Source organism: Pteropus alecto, unplaced genomic scaffold (genome assembly GCF_000325575.1).
Source record: "Pteropus alecto unplaced genomic scaffold, ASM32557v1 scaffold224, whole genome shotgun sequence".
NCBI classification, from domain to species: Eukaryota; Metazoa; Chordata; class Mammalia; order Chiroptera; family Pteropodidae; genus Pteropus; species Pteropus alecto.
The window spans coordinates 5,798,107-5,814,056 of record NW_006436289.1 but is presented as its reverse complement, the minus strand read 5'-3'; the positions used below and the strand labels follow the sequence as shown (position 1 = coordinate 5,814,056).

General features: G+C 40.2%; 1 protein-coding gene across 2 annotated transcripts in view; it reads left to right on the top strand.

Moving 5' to 3' along the window:
- The window catches only part of SIK2 (salt inducible kinase 2), a 98,449-nt gene extending 82,505 nt beyond the window's left edge, over positions 1-15,944 (top strand). Inside the window, exons 9-15 of one of the 2 annotated variants that reach the window (XM_006912825.3) lie at positions 3,225-3,389; positions 11,639-11,867; positions 12,337-12,621; positions 12,760-12,923; positions 13,622-13,732; positions 14,480-14,571; positions 15,309-15,944. In XM_006912825.3, the coding sequence (XP_006912887.1) occupies positions 3,225-3,389; positions 11,639-11,867; positions 12,337-12,621; positions 12,760-12,923; positions 13,622-13,732; positions 14,480-14,571; positions 15,309-15,927 (1,665 nt within the window). In that variant the 3' untranslated portion in view covers positions 15,928-15,944. The remainder of the gene's footprint in view (positions 1-3,224; positions 3,390-11,638; positions 11,868-12,336; positions 12,622-12,759; positions 12,924-13,621; positions 13,733-14,479; positions 14,572-15,308) is intronic. The other variant, XM_025047459.1, reaches the window with a different exon arrangement.
- Positions 15,945-15,950: the final 6 nt, after the last annotated feature.

The following is a 15,950-nucleotide window of genomic DNA, read 5'->3' as shown; positions in this document are numbered from 1 at the left end:
AAATAGAGCGCTTTGTGCCAAGCACAGTCCCAGCCTATGGTCACAGGTACTGAGGAAATAGACCCTGCCCTTAAGGAGTTATGGTCCAGCAATAAAGTACCCATTATTCTCACTTAGAAAACAGTGAGGTTCCCATCTTAGAAAGATTTAGTATACTTATATTTGCTGCATAATATGCTGGAAATGTTACATCTAATTGACTGCAGATGAGTTCTATTTAGAAATATGTGTCGTGCCTTTTTCTTGTGAATTCAACTACTAGTTCTTAACAGTCCTTCCATTCCAAGTTTCTATCAACTGTAAGCAGACAAGAATGAAACACTCATACAAATTTTTCTTTAATTACCCATTAGAGATTACCCTCCGCAACTATAAGAAAAAGCATTGTATTAGTCAACTAAGGCTGCCATACCAAAGTACCAAAGACTAAGGGGCTTAATAAAAGTATTTTCTCGCAGTTCTAGAGATTAGAACAAGGTGCCATCAGGGTTGGTTTCTGGTGAAGGCTCTCTTCCTGGCTTGTAGACAGATGCCTTCTCTCTGTGTCCTCACATAGCCTTTCCTCTGTATGTGTGTGTTGGGAAGAAGGGGGATGTCTCTGGTGTCTCATCTTCTTATTAGAGGGACACCAGTTCTGTTGGATCTTTATGACCTAATGTAACCTTAATTACCTCCTCAAAGGCCCTATCTCCAAATATAGTTACATTGTGGATTAGGGCTTCAACATACAGATTTGAGTGGGACACAATTCCATCAATAGCAAGCATATTCCTATTGGAGCAATAAAGATTTTCCCATATTTCATTTTAATAGTTCTAAAAAGTACAAAGTCAGAAGAAGAGATTCAAAACAAACACATGGTTTAAAAAGTCATTATAATTAGTTGAAGATGATCATTGTTCATTACCATAGAAACTGTTACTATCTCCTTCCTTGGGATATTAATCAATCATCTATTTATTATAACATATTTAGTTAGCTCTGTAGTATTGAGTATGCCATTTGAATATTTATACCCTGCCTCGTTCCAAAGAGACTTCTTTAGTCTCCTTTATGATTGCAAGAATCCTACAGAGCAGACCCCTAAAAACCTACCGTAAAGTGTCACAATAAAACGTGTTATTTCTCTGCCCTTACCAAGTTCACAGTAAGTTGTTGTTCCAGTCCAGGTTAAATGTGAAGGTTGTCAAGGAAAACGCGTTGCTCTTGGTCTGGCACAGCACAGTCCTGCCATTTAAAAAGTCACGGCTAATAAGAGGCAGGGACTGAGAAGGAACAGTATATTGTAGCAATCATGTTGGCACGTCACTGCCAGTGATGTATCTTCAGCTAATGCTTTGATCAGATGTAGACTACTTTCATATAGGAGCAGTCTAATAATTTTGGAAAACAGAAATCAGAGTTCAACTTTATGCTTTGATTGAAAAGCTGATGATGAGAGTAAGATGAATTTACCTGGTATTCTTTATTAGAAAATTTAAATTTTATATTGTGACACAGTGGCTAAAAAAATTAATTTAAATGACTAATGCTCGAAAGGAAAAAAGTTGTTTAGCCTCCAAAGTGGCCCAGGATATAAGCCTGAGGAATAATATATAAGAAAAGCTATTTCTTTATCATGCTCAGAATAGTATGCAATGTGTTTTTTCTGTTTTTACCATCTATATAATAATCTAACACTTGCTATTGCTAGTTTATTCTTTATTTCATGCAGAATATCTAATGATGTTGGAATATACCAAATATAAAGTATATTCTAAGTATATTTAAATATAAAGTATATTTCCAACATATCTCCCCATCATTGAAAACCAACCTGAAATTTTAACCGAAAACCATTTGATAGTGTCTGAGAACAAAACTGTATGTTCATTTTGCAATCTAATTCCTATGTTAAATTTTTGTGATAATTTTAAGACTTTAGAAAGAAAGAGAAAAGAGGAATTAACATTATTGAGTGAAGGACTTCACTCGTTACCTTTTACAACCCCAACTTCACTGTGAAGTAGGTATTATGCCCTTTTTTACAGGTGAAGAAAATAAGATTCAAAGGAGTTAGGTAACCTGATAAAGTCTTACACAATTTTAAGTGATGGAGCTGGAAATTAAACCCAGTTCTTGGGAGAGGAGAAGCTAGAATCATAACCATTTGTTCCTTTTCATTTGTTTGAATTCAGAACTCACTATCCTATACCCCTTGAAGTAATAAAGGCAGAAAAAAATACAGGCCATTTCTCTGTCTTTTATAAACTAATGATCATTGTTCCCTCAGATGTTTTGTAATATCCGTTATGTTCAAAAAGCATCTAATAAATTATTCTACTAGTTTTGAAGAGATGGGGAGGAAAGGATTATCCAACAGTTTCATCTTTAAAATCAATCTTTTCCAACTATCTTAAAGGAAGATTCTCTTTTAAATGAGTTTTGTAAAGAAGAGTTTGTAATGCTTGTTGACTTAGCAGTCTTAACCAAGGAGACATGAAGAATGGACTTAAAACCATCAGGAGCTTGCTATAGTAGAAAATGTAACTTGCTCAGCAATAAGCGTCTCTTTGCACTGGGCCAGCACGCTATGTTTGGGCTGTGGGTCTCCTTGAAAGAAGGACATTCTTTCAAGTCACCTCCAAGTAACTGCTGCTTTTTTCCTTTCTGTTTGCACACACCCCTGCCAAGAAATACATACCATCTCACCCCACCAGGAAAAAAAAAAAAGGCAGATAAATAGATAGCACTACTGCAGTGTACTTTCTATTATAGGTGTGTGTGTGTGTGTGTGTGTGTGTGTGTGTGTGTGTGTGTGTGTGTATGTGTGTGTCCCTTGTTCAATTTTGGGCTCCCAGAGGCAGAGACTTTTCATTATATCTTTCCAAGGTAATATACATAAGGATATAGACAATATATGTCTGTTAAATTGGAAAAAAAAAAAAAGCATTCTTAGATTTCTTGCAAAGACTAGCTTTCTTCTCATCTCTGAAAGTTGTGCACCTCCTATGGAACAGGAATGAAATTCTGTACAGCCTGTCTCAGAATAATTGATCACCAAGACTGCTTCAAATCAGTACCCATACCATATACACATTTCATCACATCTTTTCAGGAGATTTCAAGAAATAACAGTTTATCCTTTATTTGTACCAGGAAGAATTATTTTATTCTAAGGATTTTGTGTATTTATATAGGAAGTATTAATGTTCCCAAACTGTCTCTTCTTGCCATATTTACAGGCACAAACTGTGGGGCTCCCAGTAGCCATGCATTCACCGAACATGCGACTGATGCGATCTGCCCTCCTCCCACAGGCATCCAATGTGGAGGCCTTTTCATTTCCAGCATCGGGCTGTCAGGGGGAAGCAGCATTTATGGAAGAAGAGTGTGTCGACACTCCAAAGGTACAGATGTGTTTGAGAGACAGAGCTTGCATGTTGCCTGGACACTTCGCTTTGGTCCACAGGTGTTGTACTTTGTTGAACTTTGTAATTTCCTCAAGTCACTCAAGAGCGTTGTTTTTGTGCACAAGAACCTAAGAAAAGTATTCAGGGCTAAACTCAGCTCTCATCGCCGTCTTAATACGACTGTTATGTAACTTGTCAGCCCTTATAGGTATTTTTCAAAATTCTTCTTTCTCTTTCCTTAACCAAATCCTCTCTTCAAGTTTCTAGATCCCTTTTAAGTTTTGGATATTTTTTAAAACAAATTATAATTCTGAAAGCAAAAATATAACTGTGGTGCTGAATTGGGCTTTGTCTCTGTTACTATTGCCTCTCTTCTGCTGCATGTGCTGCAAGTACACAGTGATGAGCCATCTTTTTTTGGTCAGTTAAACATCTTTTTTTGTCCAGTTTGGACATGCCTAAAGGAAATAAGTTTATCCTGGTGTATTGCAAAAAGTTGGCTTTTAGGATATGGAAGATGACAGCTTCTCTCATTTAATGGATATTTACTTCTGACATGTGTTTTAAATACTTAGCATCAAGTGATGTACAGAGGATCATATTAATGGGCAGGTCTTGGAACATATGTTTTGGTATGTGTTCAAAAATAGACTGTTCTTTACTAGCTCTGTGAACTCGGGCAAGGTGACTTCTTTGAACCTCTATTTTTCTCTTATGTAAAATGAGACTACCAGCTTTATGAGACTATTGTGAGGATTAATTGAGATAATGTGTGTGTTTCTGGCCAAATTGCAGATACATAGTAAATATTGGTTTCCTGTCTTTTTAGCCTCTTTAGGTAATAAAAAGATGAGTCAGACATGAATTCTGCCTCAAAGTTTATAGTCTAGCAGAAGAGACATGATGCATAAAGACAGTGTGCCAGGTGCTAAATAAATTGATAAAATATAATTCGTTCTGCCCACCCCCACACCCCCCTGCCTCCTCCCCTTTGGCAACCATCAGCTTGGACATGCCTAAAGGAAACAAGTTTATCCTGGTGTATTGCATAAAGTTGGCTTTTAGGATATGGAAGATGACAGTATCTGTGAGTTTTGTTTTGTTTTTTCATTTGTTTTGTTTTGTTTAGATTGCACGTGTAAGTGAAATCATATGGTATTTGTCTTTCTCTGACTTATTTCACTTACCATAATACCCTCTAGGTCCATCCATATTGTCACAAATGGCAAGATTTCATTCCTTTTTATTGTTCAGTAATAATCCATTGTGTATATATATTGCATCTTTTTATCCATCCATCAGTGAACACCTAGGTTGCTTACATATCTTGGCTATTGTAAATAATGCTGCAGTGAACATAGAGGTGCATATGTCTTTTCAAATTAATGTTTTTGTCTCTTTTGGATAAATACCCAGAAGTAATATTGCCGAGTCATATGGCAGCTCTATTTTTAATTTTTTAAGGAATCTTCATACTGTTTTCCATAGTGGCTGCACCAATTTACAATCCCACCAACAGTGTACAAGGGTTCTCTTTACTCCACATCCTCACTAGCGCATGTTATTTGTTGATTTTTGATGATAGCCATTCTAACAGGTGTGAGATGGTATCTCATGTGGTTTTGATTTGCATTTCCCCAATGATTAGTGATATTGAGAATGTTTTCATGTTGCTGTTGGCCATCTGTATGTCTTCTTTGGAGAAACATCTATTCAAGTCCTCTGCCCATTTTTTAATTGGATTGTGTGTTTTTTGATATTAAGCTGTATGAGTTCCTTGTATATTTTGGATATTTAACCCTTTATTGGATATATCATTTACAAACATCTTACCCCATTCGGTAGGTTGTCTTTTCATTCTTTGATGATTTCCTTCACTGTGCAAAAACTTTTTAATTTGATGTAATTTCATTTGTTTATTTTTTCTTTTGTTGCCCTTGCTCAAGGAGACATGTCCAAAAAGATACTGCTAAGACTAATGTCAAAGAGTTTACTGCCTGTGTTTTCTTCTAAAAGTTTCATTGTTTCGGGTCTTAACATTTAAATCTTTAATCCATTTTGAGTTTACATTTATATATGGTATAATAAAGTGGTCCAATTTCTTTTTATTACATGTATCTGTCCAGGTTTCCCAACATTATGTTAGGAAAACCGGACAGATATATGTAATAAAAACTATACCTCCTTTGTTATAGATTAATTGACCATATGAGTGAAGATTTATTTCTGAGCTCTCTGTTGTATTCTGTTGATCTCTTTATCTGTTTTTATGCTAATACATACTATTTTGATTATTGTAACTTTGTAGTATATTTTAATACCTTCTACTTTGTTCTTTCTCCAGCATTCTTTAGCTATGTGGGGTCTTTTGTGGTCCATATAAATTTTAGGATTAATTTTAAAATACTAATGCCGTTTATATTTTAATAGAGATTGTATTTAATCTGTATATCGCTTTAGGTAGTAAGGACATTTTAACAATATTAGTATTTCCAATCTATGTGCATGGTATATCCTTCCATTTATTTTTACCCTCTTCAGTTTCTTTCTTCAGTGTCTTATAGTTTTCAGAGTATAGTTCTTTCACTTCTTTGGTTAAATTTATTCCTAGGTATTATATGTTTTTCGATGCAATTGTAAATGCGATTAATTTCTTCTGATCATTATTGGTGTATAGAATAATTGATCCTTTAAAGAAATAGAAATCAAAGTGCTGAGAGACTGGAAGGAAGCAAGAGGGGAGTTGTTTTTAGCTAGCTTGATCAGGAAAGTCTGTGTTGGCTGTCAGAGCTGGGAATTGAGAGGTGGGCAGAATCTGGGTGAATGAAAACTAGGGTGTGATACCTCAGTGGAGGGAGGGAAAAGCCTAGGTCCATCTAAGTCAGAACAGTAGCTCAGTGTGCCTGAAGAGAGAGGGTATGAAGGAATGTTGTACAAAATAAAGATGAATAGCTTAGCTTTGAATGGCAAGCCAAAGACTGTAGGCTTTTTCTCTAGGCTAGGGTTCTCAGCGTGGAAATGTGTTTCAGTATCACCAAGAGAGATTTTTCAAATGGACTACTCCAAGGTAATAGAAGACAATTGAAAAATTTTGATCAAAGAAGCACTGATCCATGTTGTAGTTCAGAAATTAGCCAGGAAGGGTACATAGACTGAATTAGATACGGAAGAAACTGGTGGCAAAGACAATAGAAAGTTAGAACACGTGTCCAGAAAGCGTAGGGTGGGAGTACAATGAAGGCCTTAACTAGGCTAGTGCTCATGGAACTGAAGAAGAGCTGATTGGGACATTAAATAATGAGTTTAGCTAGAGTGTAGTCAGGGCAGCTTGATTCTAGGCTACCACAGACAGGTGTTAAGTTGAGTTGCTGACCACAAAGGTAAGTTAGTGTCCATGCCCCTGAGGACACCACTTCCTGTGGACAATCTTTTTCTCTGCCTGTGGTTGCCTAACATGTTCAGTAGGCTTACAAACTGCTACTACATCCTCACCCAGAAATTTGGACATAAATTATAGCAACATAATTCATTTATTTTTAAGATATAAGTCCCTTGAAAAAATTAAAATGCAGTCTGCTAAAATCTTGTCTGTGAGGGCATCAGGCCCAAAACACAGATTGGGCGCTGTCTGCCGTATTATATAGGGCAAGCTATTTTTAAAGCTTGTGATTGTTACCGTAACTAGGAAACAGACAGGAAATGAATGATTTTGTGAAAGATATAGATAGTAGCTAGATGGTGTATTTGCATTTGTAGGAAGAACAGTGCCACGCTGGTATTGACCACCCACAATGTCAAGGCCACTCTGGCGCTTAGCCAGGCCATAGACATCTGCTGGTCTTACTTGTGGACCATTTCATTTACGTCAGCAAAAATGCTTGTCCTTTTTCCCTCCCTAGTAGCTCGCTCTTTGGGGCCCATAAATAAATGCACACACACACAAAAAAACTGTCAGAGATACATTTCCTTTGTTCATATTGCTTCATATGCATTTACTGCTATAACACCCGTTTGTTGTCTTCTGGTTGATGCTTCATAACTGCATGTATTGCTCATTCATTTCTACTCTCGGTTTATGGCAGGTATTGAGCATCTCAGAGATTTCACCTTTCTTTCCCTCCGAAAGTCCTCAACTAAAACTGTCAGTGAAATATTTTAGGGAGTATGTGTTTAAATGTTGGTTTGGGGTTTCTTCAAAAAATAGCACCTTTCTGAGATAGTCATTCAACTCTGAGCAGTAAGTGAGACCCACAGGTGACAAAGGAGACAGATGCACAAACCCTATAGCATCAGTCTTTCTTCTTTTGAGAGGTTCTTTGGGAATTATGAATTTTTTGTACACACGCACATTTCAGTCACTTAACATTTTATGAGAGATTATAATAAATAGATTTTCTAAGTTCCCACCTGCATAGCTGGATAGATAGCAGAAGGGAACTAACTGTGAGGCTAAACTGAAAATGCACATGTAGTAAAGGTGTTCCATGTTTATTTACATTTTTAATAAGGTGTTACATTTCTATCATAATTTTCTTATGATAGAAGTAGTACAGCACATGAGAGAAGGCCTGAAAAGGATATACATCAAACTCTTAATAGTGTTGACCTCTGAGGCTTTGTAAAGGGAGGAGATTGCACTTTTACTTCTGAATTTGAGTTTTTGAATTTAAATTGGTAAAACCAATCAGAATCATGCATGGAAAATTCAGAGAGGGGTAAAGAAAAAACTAATTTATCCGTAATCTCACTACCCCATAAATAAACATATTTTGACACATTTTCTGAGAGTGAATTATAGATAGATGGCCAAGTGAATGGGTAGTTGAGTGTGGGGTGGATCAGGGAGTAGGTAAAACAAAATTATATTCTATTATATGTCATTTTGTATCTTGATTTACATAATATAACATCATGAGCATTTTTCTCAGATCAGAAAATCTTTGATAACATGAGTTATATTTAATAACTGCCTAAGATATTGTATTAGATGTACCCTTATTTAACTACGTACTCTCCTATTAAGTACATCGGGCACTTAAGTTTGTTTGCATCCTCATCTATGCTTCAGGTGAGTGCTCTTGTATCTAAATCTTTGACTATACTTCTGATGATCTTCAGAGAAATTTTTAGAACTTGGGTTATCCAGTTCTTTCCTTCCTCTCCTGGTTGTTTAATTTGCCTCAAGATGGTAAAAATGCTTTAAAAGAAAATGTTATAGTTGTATTGTCATGCTTTAAAATGTTACATTGTTATAAAGCATTTTATTTTGTCAAGAAATAATAACAGTAGATATAATATATTGAGTACCTCAGGTACTGTGCTATTTTATATATGTTATTTTAGTTAATCCTCCCAAACAACTTTACTTCCATTTTACAAATGAAAAATTGAACTTTATAGAAGTTAAGCAACTTGCTAATAAGTGATAGAGCTGAGTTTTGGGCCTACAGCACTTCCTCATTACATGCCAAATTTGCTAGGCACTTAGGATACAAATTAAATAAGACACATTCCCAGCCTCCAAATTCAACTGGCTAGTATAGTGTATTGGTCTCCTGGGGCTGCCATAACAAACTACTGCAGGCGGGTGGCTTAAAAAACAAACGTATTTTCTCACAACTCTGGAGGCTAGAAGTCCAAAATCAAGGTGCTGGCCAATTGGATTTCTGGCGCGTGCTCTCCTCGCTTGCAGAGGGCTACATTCTCGTTGTGTCCTTTCATGGCCTTTCCGCTGTGCTCACATGGAGAGAGAGCTTTCTTGGGTCTCTTCTTATAAAGACACTAGGCCTGCTGGGTCAAGGCGCCAACTGTATGACCTTATGGAACTATACTTACATGGAGGCGTCATCTCCACACACAGCCACACTCAGGGTTAAGGGGAGACAGACATTCAGTCTGGAATTAACAGTCTCCTGTGCTACAGGCTTGTGTTTGTGGTAGGCTCAGGGGTATGATATCAGTGGTAGTCTTTCAGAGTCTGACTCCTACATGTATATGAGGTCTCTTACTAGGAGTGAAGTCATCACTTGAACTTTAAAGACAAAAGCAGTATATTAGAAAATATCCATCTCATCTATGTTATATTTGAATTCCTGAAATTTATAGTTAGCCTAGATTATTTCCTAGAGCAAAAGATCTTGTTTCTAGCAGCCTAGGTAGATCAGTCCAATATTTTGGTCACAGTATCCCAGAGCTGAATTTAGGCCCTTGTTACATCAAGTCCCCAGGTAGTAAATTGCCAGGCAAGGATGGCATGATTATCACCTGTTTCAGGAAATGAACATATAGCTGCAGGCATTCACACCTGTGAGCAGGCAGGCCCCACTGTGCTTTCTGATGTAATCATCAAACGTAATCTGAAAAGCAAGCATTGTTTTCTGCCTGTTCCAGGATGAAATTGAATTCAGCAAACATTTTTTTAATAAAAGACATAATTCCTCTTGGAGTCTAGATGAGGAAATAAATTTATAAGCAGACAATTTGAGTGGTAAAATTATAAATTTAGAGGGATTGAAAGGGTTTTTGAGCTCTCAGAAAAAAGGTAATTTTCCTCTATTAAGGAAATAAAGGATCTGGTTGTAAGACTATACTGGAAGAAATATCTAATAAAATTTTGACAGAGGCTGTAAGTGTAAAGATAGATAATTACTTAATAACAGTCTTTTCTCTGTTGCTTTATTCATTTCTGAATCATCCTTGGCTAGTCTTAGAAAACTGTGTTAGTAGACAGTGAAGGAACCTAGAGACATGAATGTAAGTTCCCAAACAGCCGGCCATTCTTTGCTACAAGAAAACTATTACGTGTAGTCAAAAAAAAAGAAAACTTATCTGGAGAAGGGCCAAGGGGAGAATAAGAGTTGCTGGCCAGATTTCAGAGTTTTTGTTTTCTGGTGCCATGGAGAAAATTGGGCTTAGTCTGGTAAGAAAGCATTTGCCTTCTTCCTTTTAAATGACCACTCCTCACTTTAAAACCCTGTAATGCATTAGCCACCCTATCCAAGTAATGGCTACAGCCCCAGAACAGTTTTTATGGAACAATCGTCCCCTCCCCCAAGCAAACAAAGATCTGAGTCACCCAAGTCTCCCTCTCCAAATAAAGGGCCTTGCAGTGCCTTCAGATTGGTGGCCATAAGAGGAAAGTTTCCTGTGTCTGGCACAGGGATGTCCCACGTCACCTCTCACACACATGAGCTTTGCCTGCTTCCAAAAGAAACAATAGCTCTAACCAGTGTATTCCAGGTGAAAGTACTACATAGAACTCAGCATCTTATGACTGGCTGTTCCTGAGCAGCTATTCATAGGAGAAAACAGATGATTTCCACAGGGGAATAGTTAAGGTAATGAGGTAAATAATTGCCTCCTCATTGGGGCTTTTACCAGCCAGAAGAACACGTAACCACAGCTCCCCATTGTCTGCTGTTTCTGCTGCCATTAGGTGGTTTGCTTGGCTACGTACTGCCTAGGAAGTCAGAGTTCTTACTCAGGAGCTGTGCTGAGCTCATCCCTATGGGATAGGAACTATAGATATTGTGTATGTTGCTGGAGGAGAGATGGTTCAGTGCGCTGGTGCTCATTAACCTCTGCTGGTATTTGGGGCCTGTGAGTCATTTGTTATTCTATAATAGAAGGCTTTGGCTGTTAGCCATTTGAATTTTTTTTCAATCCTTTTTGTGGTATCAGTCTGTATTTTTTTCCATTCTTCAGGCACATAACCATTTAAAGACAAAATCAAATGGGCAGGTACTGAAATTATAAATATAAAAGTATGTCTAGAACGCTCCAGTGTGTTTTGTGTTAGAATTAAAAGATTGCTGGTGACTACTCATTTTCTTAGCTATGAGCCATGAAGGGGTTTTGTTTTGTTTTTTTTTAATCTCATCTTCCCCCTCTTCATTTCCCTTATTTAAAAAAAATAACTGGTAGGCCTCAACCTAATATACCCCTATTCATCTGGAAACCACTAAAAAGAATTTTGTTTATTGTAATAACGATGACTCAGAGAAACCTGGGAGGCAGTGCCAGTTTGGGTCATAATGGGCTTCTGTCTCTGTAAGTGCTGCGTTGACTTGCCTTGACTTCTGATCTACATGTTGTCATTAGTAACAAACAAGTACATTTTTAATATTTTACTTAATTTCTGATTTGCTACAAGTATTGACATTTTTTACTTTCTGGATTTTTCCATTGTGTCAGCAGAACAGCAACTGATAGTTTTCTCTCACACACCCTCTCACACTGACATTTAGGTAAATGGCTGTCTGCTGGACCCTGTGCCTCCTGTCCTGGCGAGGAAGGGATGCCAGTCACTGCCCAGCAACATGATGGAGACCTCCATCGATGAAGGGTTGGAGGCAGAAGGAGAGGCTGAGGAAGACCCCAGTCAAGCCTTTGATGCATTCCAGTCCACACGCAGTGGGCAGAGGCGGCACACTCTGTCAGAAGTGACCAATCAGCTGGTCATGATGCCTGGTTCAGGTACGATATCCAGTAAGCTCCAGGTTAAGTCTTCACAGCAGCAACTCATACTCCAGTCTCCAAGAAATTGTAATGATACCAGCCAATTCCTAGAATGTAGTCTATGTCTTTTTCCTCGTGGCCCACATTGAGCTGAGGTATTAGGTTGCTCAGCAGCTGCAAAGATTTAAATGAAACGTCTCTGAGTTGGTTTCCGTAACTCCCAGAATTCATCTGAGTGCTGTGTGATTCATCAAGGACCCTGGCTTTTTTGGAGTAGCAAGGATCTGATGGGTACAGGTTCTGGTACATGTTCCCACTAAATTGCGAAGTTGATTAAATTGACATGTTAAAAGGTTCTCAAGAGATGTTTTTGTTGGAGATTAAGGATGTTGTAGCTGTGAGAACTCAAGCTGCCTACACTTTGTATCTCATGTTCAAAGAAGATGTCATTTGCTGTTGGTCATATCTATTTTGTTTTCTCTTAAAGGGAAAATTTTCTCCATGAGTGACAACCCCTCCCTTGACAGTGTGGACTCTGAGTATGATATGGGGTCTGTTCAGAGGGACCTGAACTTTCTGGAGGACAACCCTTCCCTTAAGGACATCATGTTAGCCAACCAGCCCTCACCTCGCATGACATCTCCCTTCATAAGCCTGAGACCTGCCAACCCAGCCATGCAGGCGCTGAGTTCCCAGAAACGAGAGGCCCACAATAGGTCACCAGTGAGCTTCAGAGAGGGCCGCAGGGCATCAGATACCTCCCTCACCCAAGGTGACTGCTATTAAAACCCTTATCCGGTAGGACTTGGGGTGGTGGGGAGGGGGCGGATTGCCATGTCGATATCTTACTTGTGGTCAGCGAAAGGCCTGTGTCTTCTTAAAACTGATTGGCCACTGCGCTTTCTTCTAGGAATTGTGGCTTTTAGACAGCATCTTCAGAATCTGGCTAGAACCAAAGGAATCCTAGAGTTGAACAAAGTGCAGTTGCTGTATGAACAAATGGGGCCAGAGGCAGACCCTAACTTGGCATCAGCTGCTCCTCAGCTCCAAGACCTTGCTAGTAGTTGCCCTCAGGTGAGTGCTCTGGGCCCTTCCCACGGTGGCTCTGTGAGAATGAGCCTTGAGCTTGTCCTGAAGATGTGTCATTTCATTTAGAGGATGTACTCCAGTCCTGGAGCAAACAGGTTCTTTTGGAAAGTTTTCCTTGTTGCCGCCACCTGCTGCTGAAAGGTCAGACCTGCCCACGCTGGCCCCAGGTGATCGGCGCCATGTGGAGGCCTAGACACGCTCAAGCTATGTTCGCTTCACGGAGCAGATTTTCTATGAATTATTCCTATAGTCTCCTTTGAACTTCCCCCCGTGCACGCACACAAAAATTAATAATAAACTTAACCCAAATGAGAAGCTTGTCGCCACTACTTTTAATGGATTATTTATGCTAAGGATGTAAAAAAAAATTTGTCGATAAATTTTATTTTGAGCTTATTTTTAGTGCATCAGGGATATCATCGCATTCAAGGCCCACATTAAGCTTCTGGGTGACAGAGCCTTTGCTTTAGCAGTGGCTCGGTAATCGTTTACTGCAGATAATACATGTATAGATTTTCTGCAAAATGATTAACCCTCAGCCTACTAGTTACATAAAAAGCTTCGAGTGTTATGTCCTGCAGAGTTGGAGTTCCTCTTGGACATTTGCCAAGGTGCTTAAACTAAGAACTGAAACTCTCTCCCACATGGAGAATTGAAAATGTCTTCACCCCTTTGGTCCTCAGGAGGAAGTTTCGCAGCAGCAGAAAAGCGTCCCTGCGCTCCCCAGCAGTGTGCATCCTCAGCTGTCCCAGCGGCAAAGCCTGGAAGCCCAGTACCTCCAGCACAGGCTCCAGGTGGGACCCTGCCCACTGTGGCTCCAGCTCACTCTGCTCGTCCAGAATCCGCCTTTCTGCACAGCAGAAACCTCTTTTGCTTGGTTTTGGAAAGCCGCTCATTTGTTTAGGGTAGCTGCTTGAGTCCTTATAGGCAGGTAGAATTGACTGTGCACTCCTGATTTCTGAAAACATGTTTGGCCTTAGCGTTCCGCTCTGTGTTGGCAGTGGAAGAGGATTTGTCGTCAGGTCCCAGGAAAGGATACCACCACTGAATAGCAGGAAGAGTAAACCTGCCTCCTTTGCTTCTGATGTTATGCCTCACAATGAATAATAAATGAAATTGAAATCTCTAGTCCGCAAGATTTTAATATCAGTGCTCTCTCTACGTTGGTGCCTGAAAATCTTTAAAAAATTGATATGACATAGAGCCCGTAAAGAGTGGATCATTTGTTGATGCAGCCTTCATTATCAAGATTTAACACTTTTCTCATTGTTTGCAGTCCCCATGAACCTCACAGCCTTAGGGGACTTTTAGAAATGGAAAACTGAAGTGGACTAGAGCTGAGGCAGCCCTGGCCTGCTGACCCCATGCTCTTGGGCCCCAAGGCTCTACCAGGGTCTCAGTGAGCAAGTGTCAGTTACTTCACCCTGCAGGGATTCTGGAGGACACACTCGGCTTTATCCTCCAGGCAGAGATACAGTCTGATGACTGAATCCTTGATGACAACACAACGTCATGTTTATATTGTTTTTCTGCTCTTCTAGAAGCCCAGCCTTCTGTCGAAAGCCCAGAACACCTGTCCACTGTATTGTAAAGAACCACCGCGGAGCCTTGAACAGCAGCTGCAGGAACACAGGTGAGAGAGGGTCTTTGGCCAAAGAAGTTACTTTCTTTTGTGGAAGACTCAAGAATGCTGAGTGTGTTGCCCCTTCCTCCTGGTGTTTGCCTCTACTAGGAAAAGAAGTTTTTGACGCATGAGCCAGTCTTCAAGATGTGATCACTAATGCAGATATTCCATGTCCGTGGAACATGGACCTGTCAGGGAATAGCAGCCCTAAATGTACTTTGTTTACTTTTTGTTATTTCATTTCCCCTTTGAGTTATGAGTAGACCTAAGCTTTCGGAATCCGTGACCCAATGCAGTTGAAGTGGGTTATACCGCAGGAAAGGCCTCTATCCTCCCTTGCAGTAATCTATGTCCCCAGGGCTCCCTAGAAGCAGCGTGGCCAAGGTAGAATTACCCAGATGCATCAACCGACAGACACCTGTAGAGGCCAAGATGTTAACCCAGCCCCGCTTCAAAACACTAGATAATAAATCAGCCTCTTGCTTCACAGGGAGAAAAACTTAAGAGTCTTAGAGAAAATGAGTTATTTGTTCACTTTAGCACTGACGGATCAGTCAGAACTGGGGGATGAAAAAATATGATTAGGTTTATGAAAGCAGATACAGTTTATTCCTACCCCACTTTTATTTCTGCCATGGAAAGAGAGAAGTAAGAGGACCGAAGCTAATGACTGATACTGGATTTACGTTCAAATTGCCATCACTGAAGAAGATTTAAAATTCTTTCTTTTGGTTTTGCCGATTTAGACTCCAACAGAAGCGACTCTTCCTCCAGAAGCAGTCTCAGCTGCAGGCATATTTTAATCAGATGCAGATAGCAGAGAGCTCGTACCCACAGCCGAGTCAGCAGCTGCCCCTTTCCCACCAGGAGACACCGCCGCCATCACAGCAGCCACCGCCATTCAGCCTGACCCAGCCCCTGAGCCCCGTCTTGGAGCCTACTTCTGAGCAAATGCAATACAGCCCCTTCCTCAGCCAGTACCAGGAGATGCAGCTGCAGTCCCTGCCCTCCTCGCCAGGCCCCCAGGCCCACCTACAGCAGCAGCAGCCGCCGCCACCACCGCCGCCGCCGCCACCACCACAGCAGTCGGGAGCTGCCCCAGCGTCCTTACAGTTCTCCTATCAGACTTGTGAGCTGCCAGGCACTGCCTCCCCTGAGCCAGACTATCCCGCTCCCTGTCAGTATCCCATGGACGGAGCCCAGCAGAGTGGCATAGCAGCGCCGGACTGTCCCAGGAGCTCGGGACTGCAGGAGGCCCCCTCCAGCTACGACCCTCTAGCCCTCTCTGAGTTCCCTGGACTCTTCGATTGTGAAATGCTGGAGGCTGTGGACCCACAGCACAGTGGCTATGTCCTGGTGAATTAACTTCAGCACAGGAAGTGAGGGTG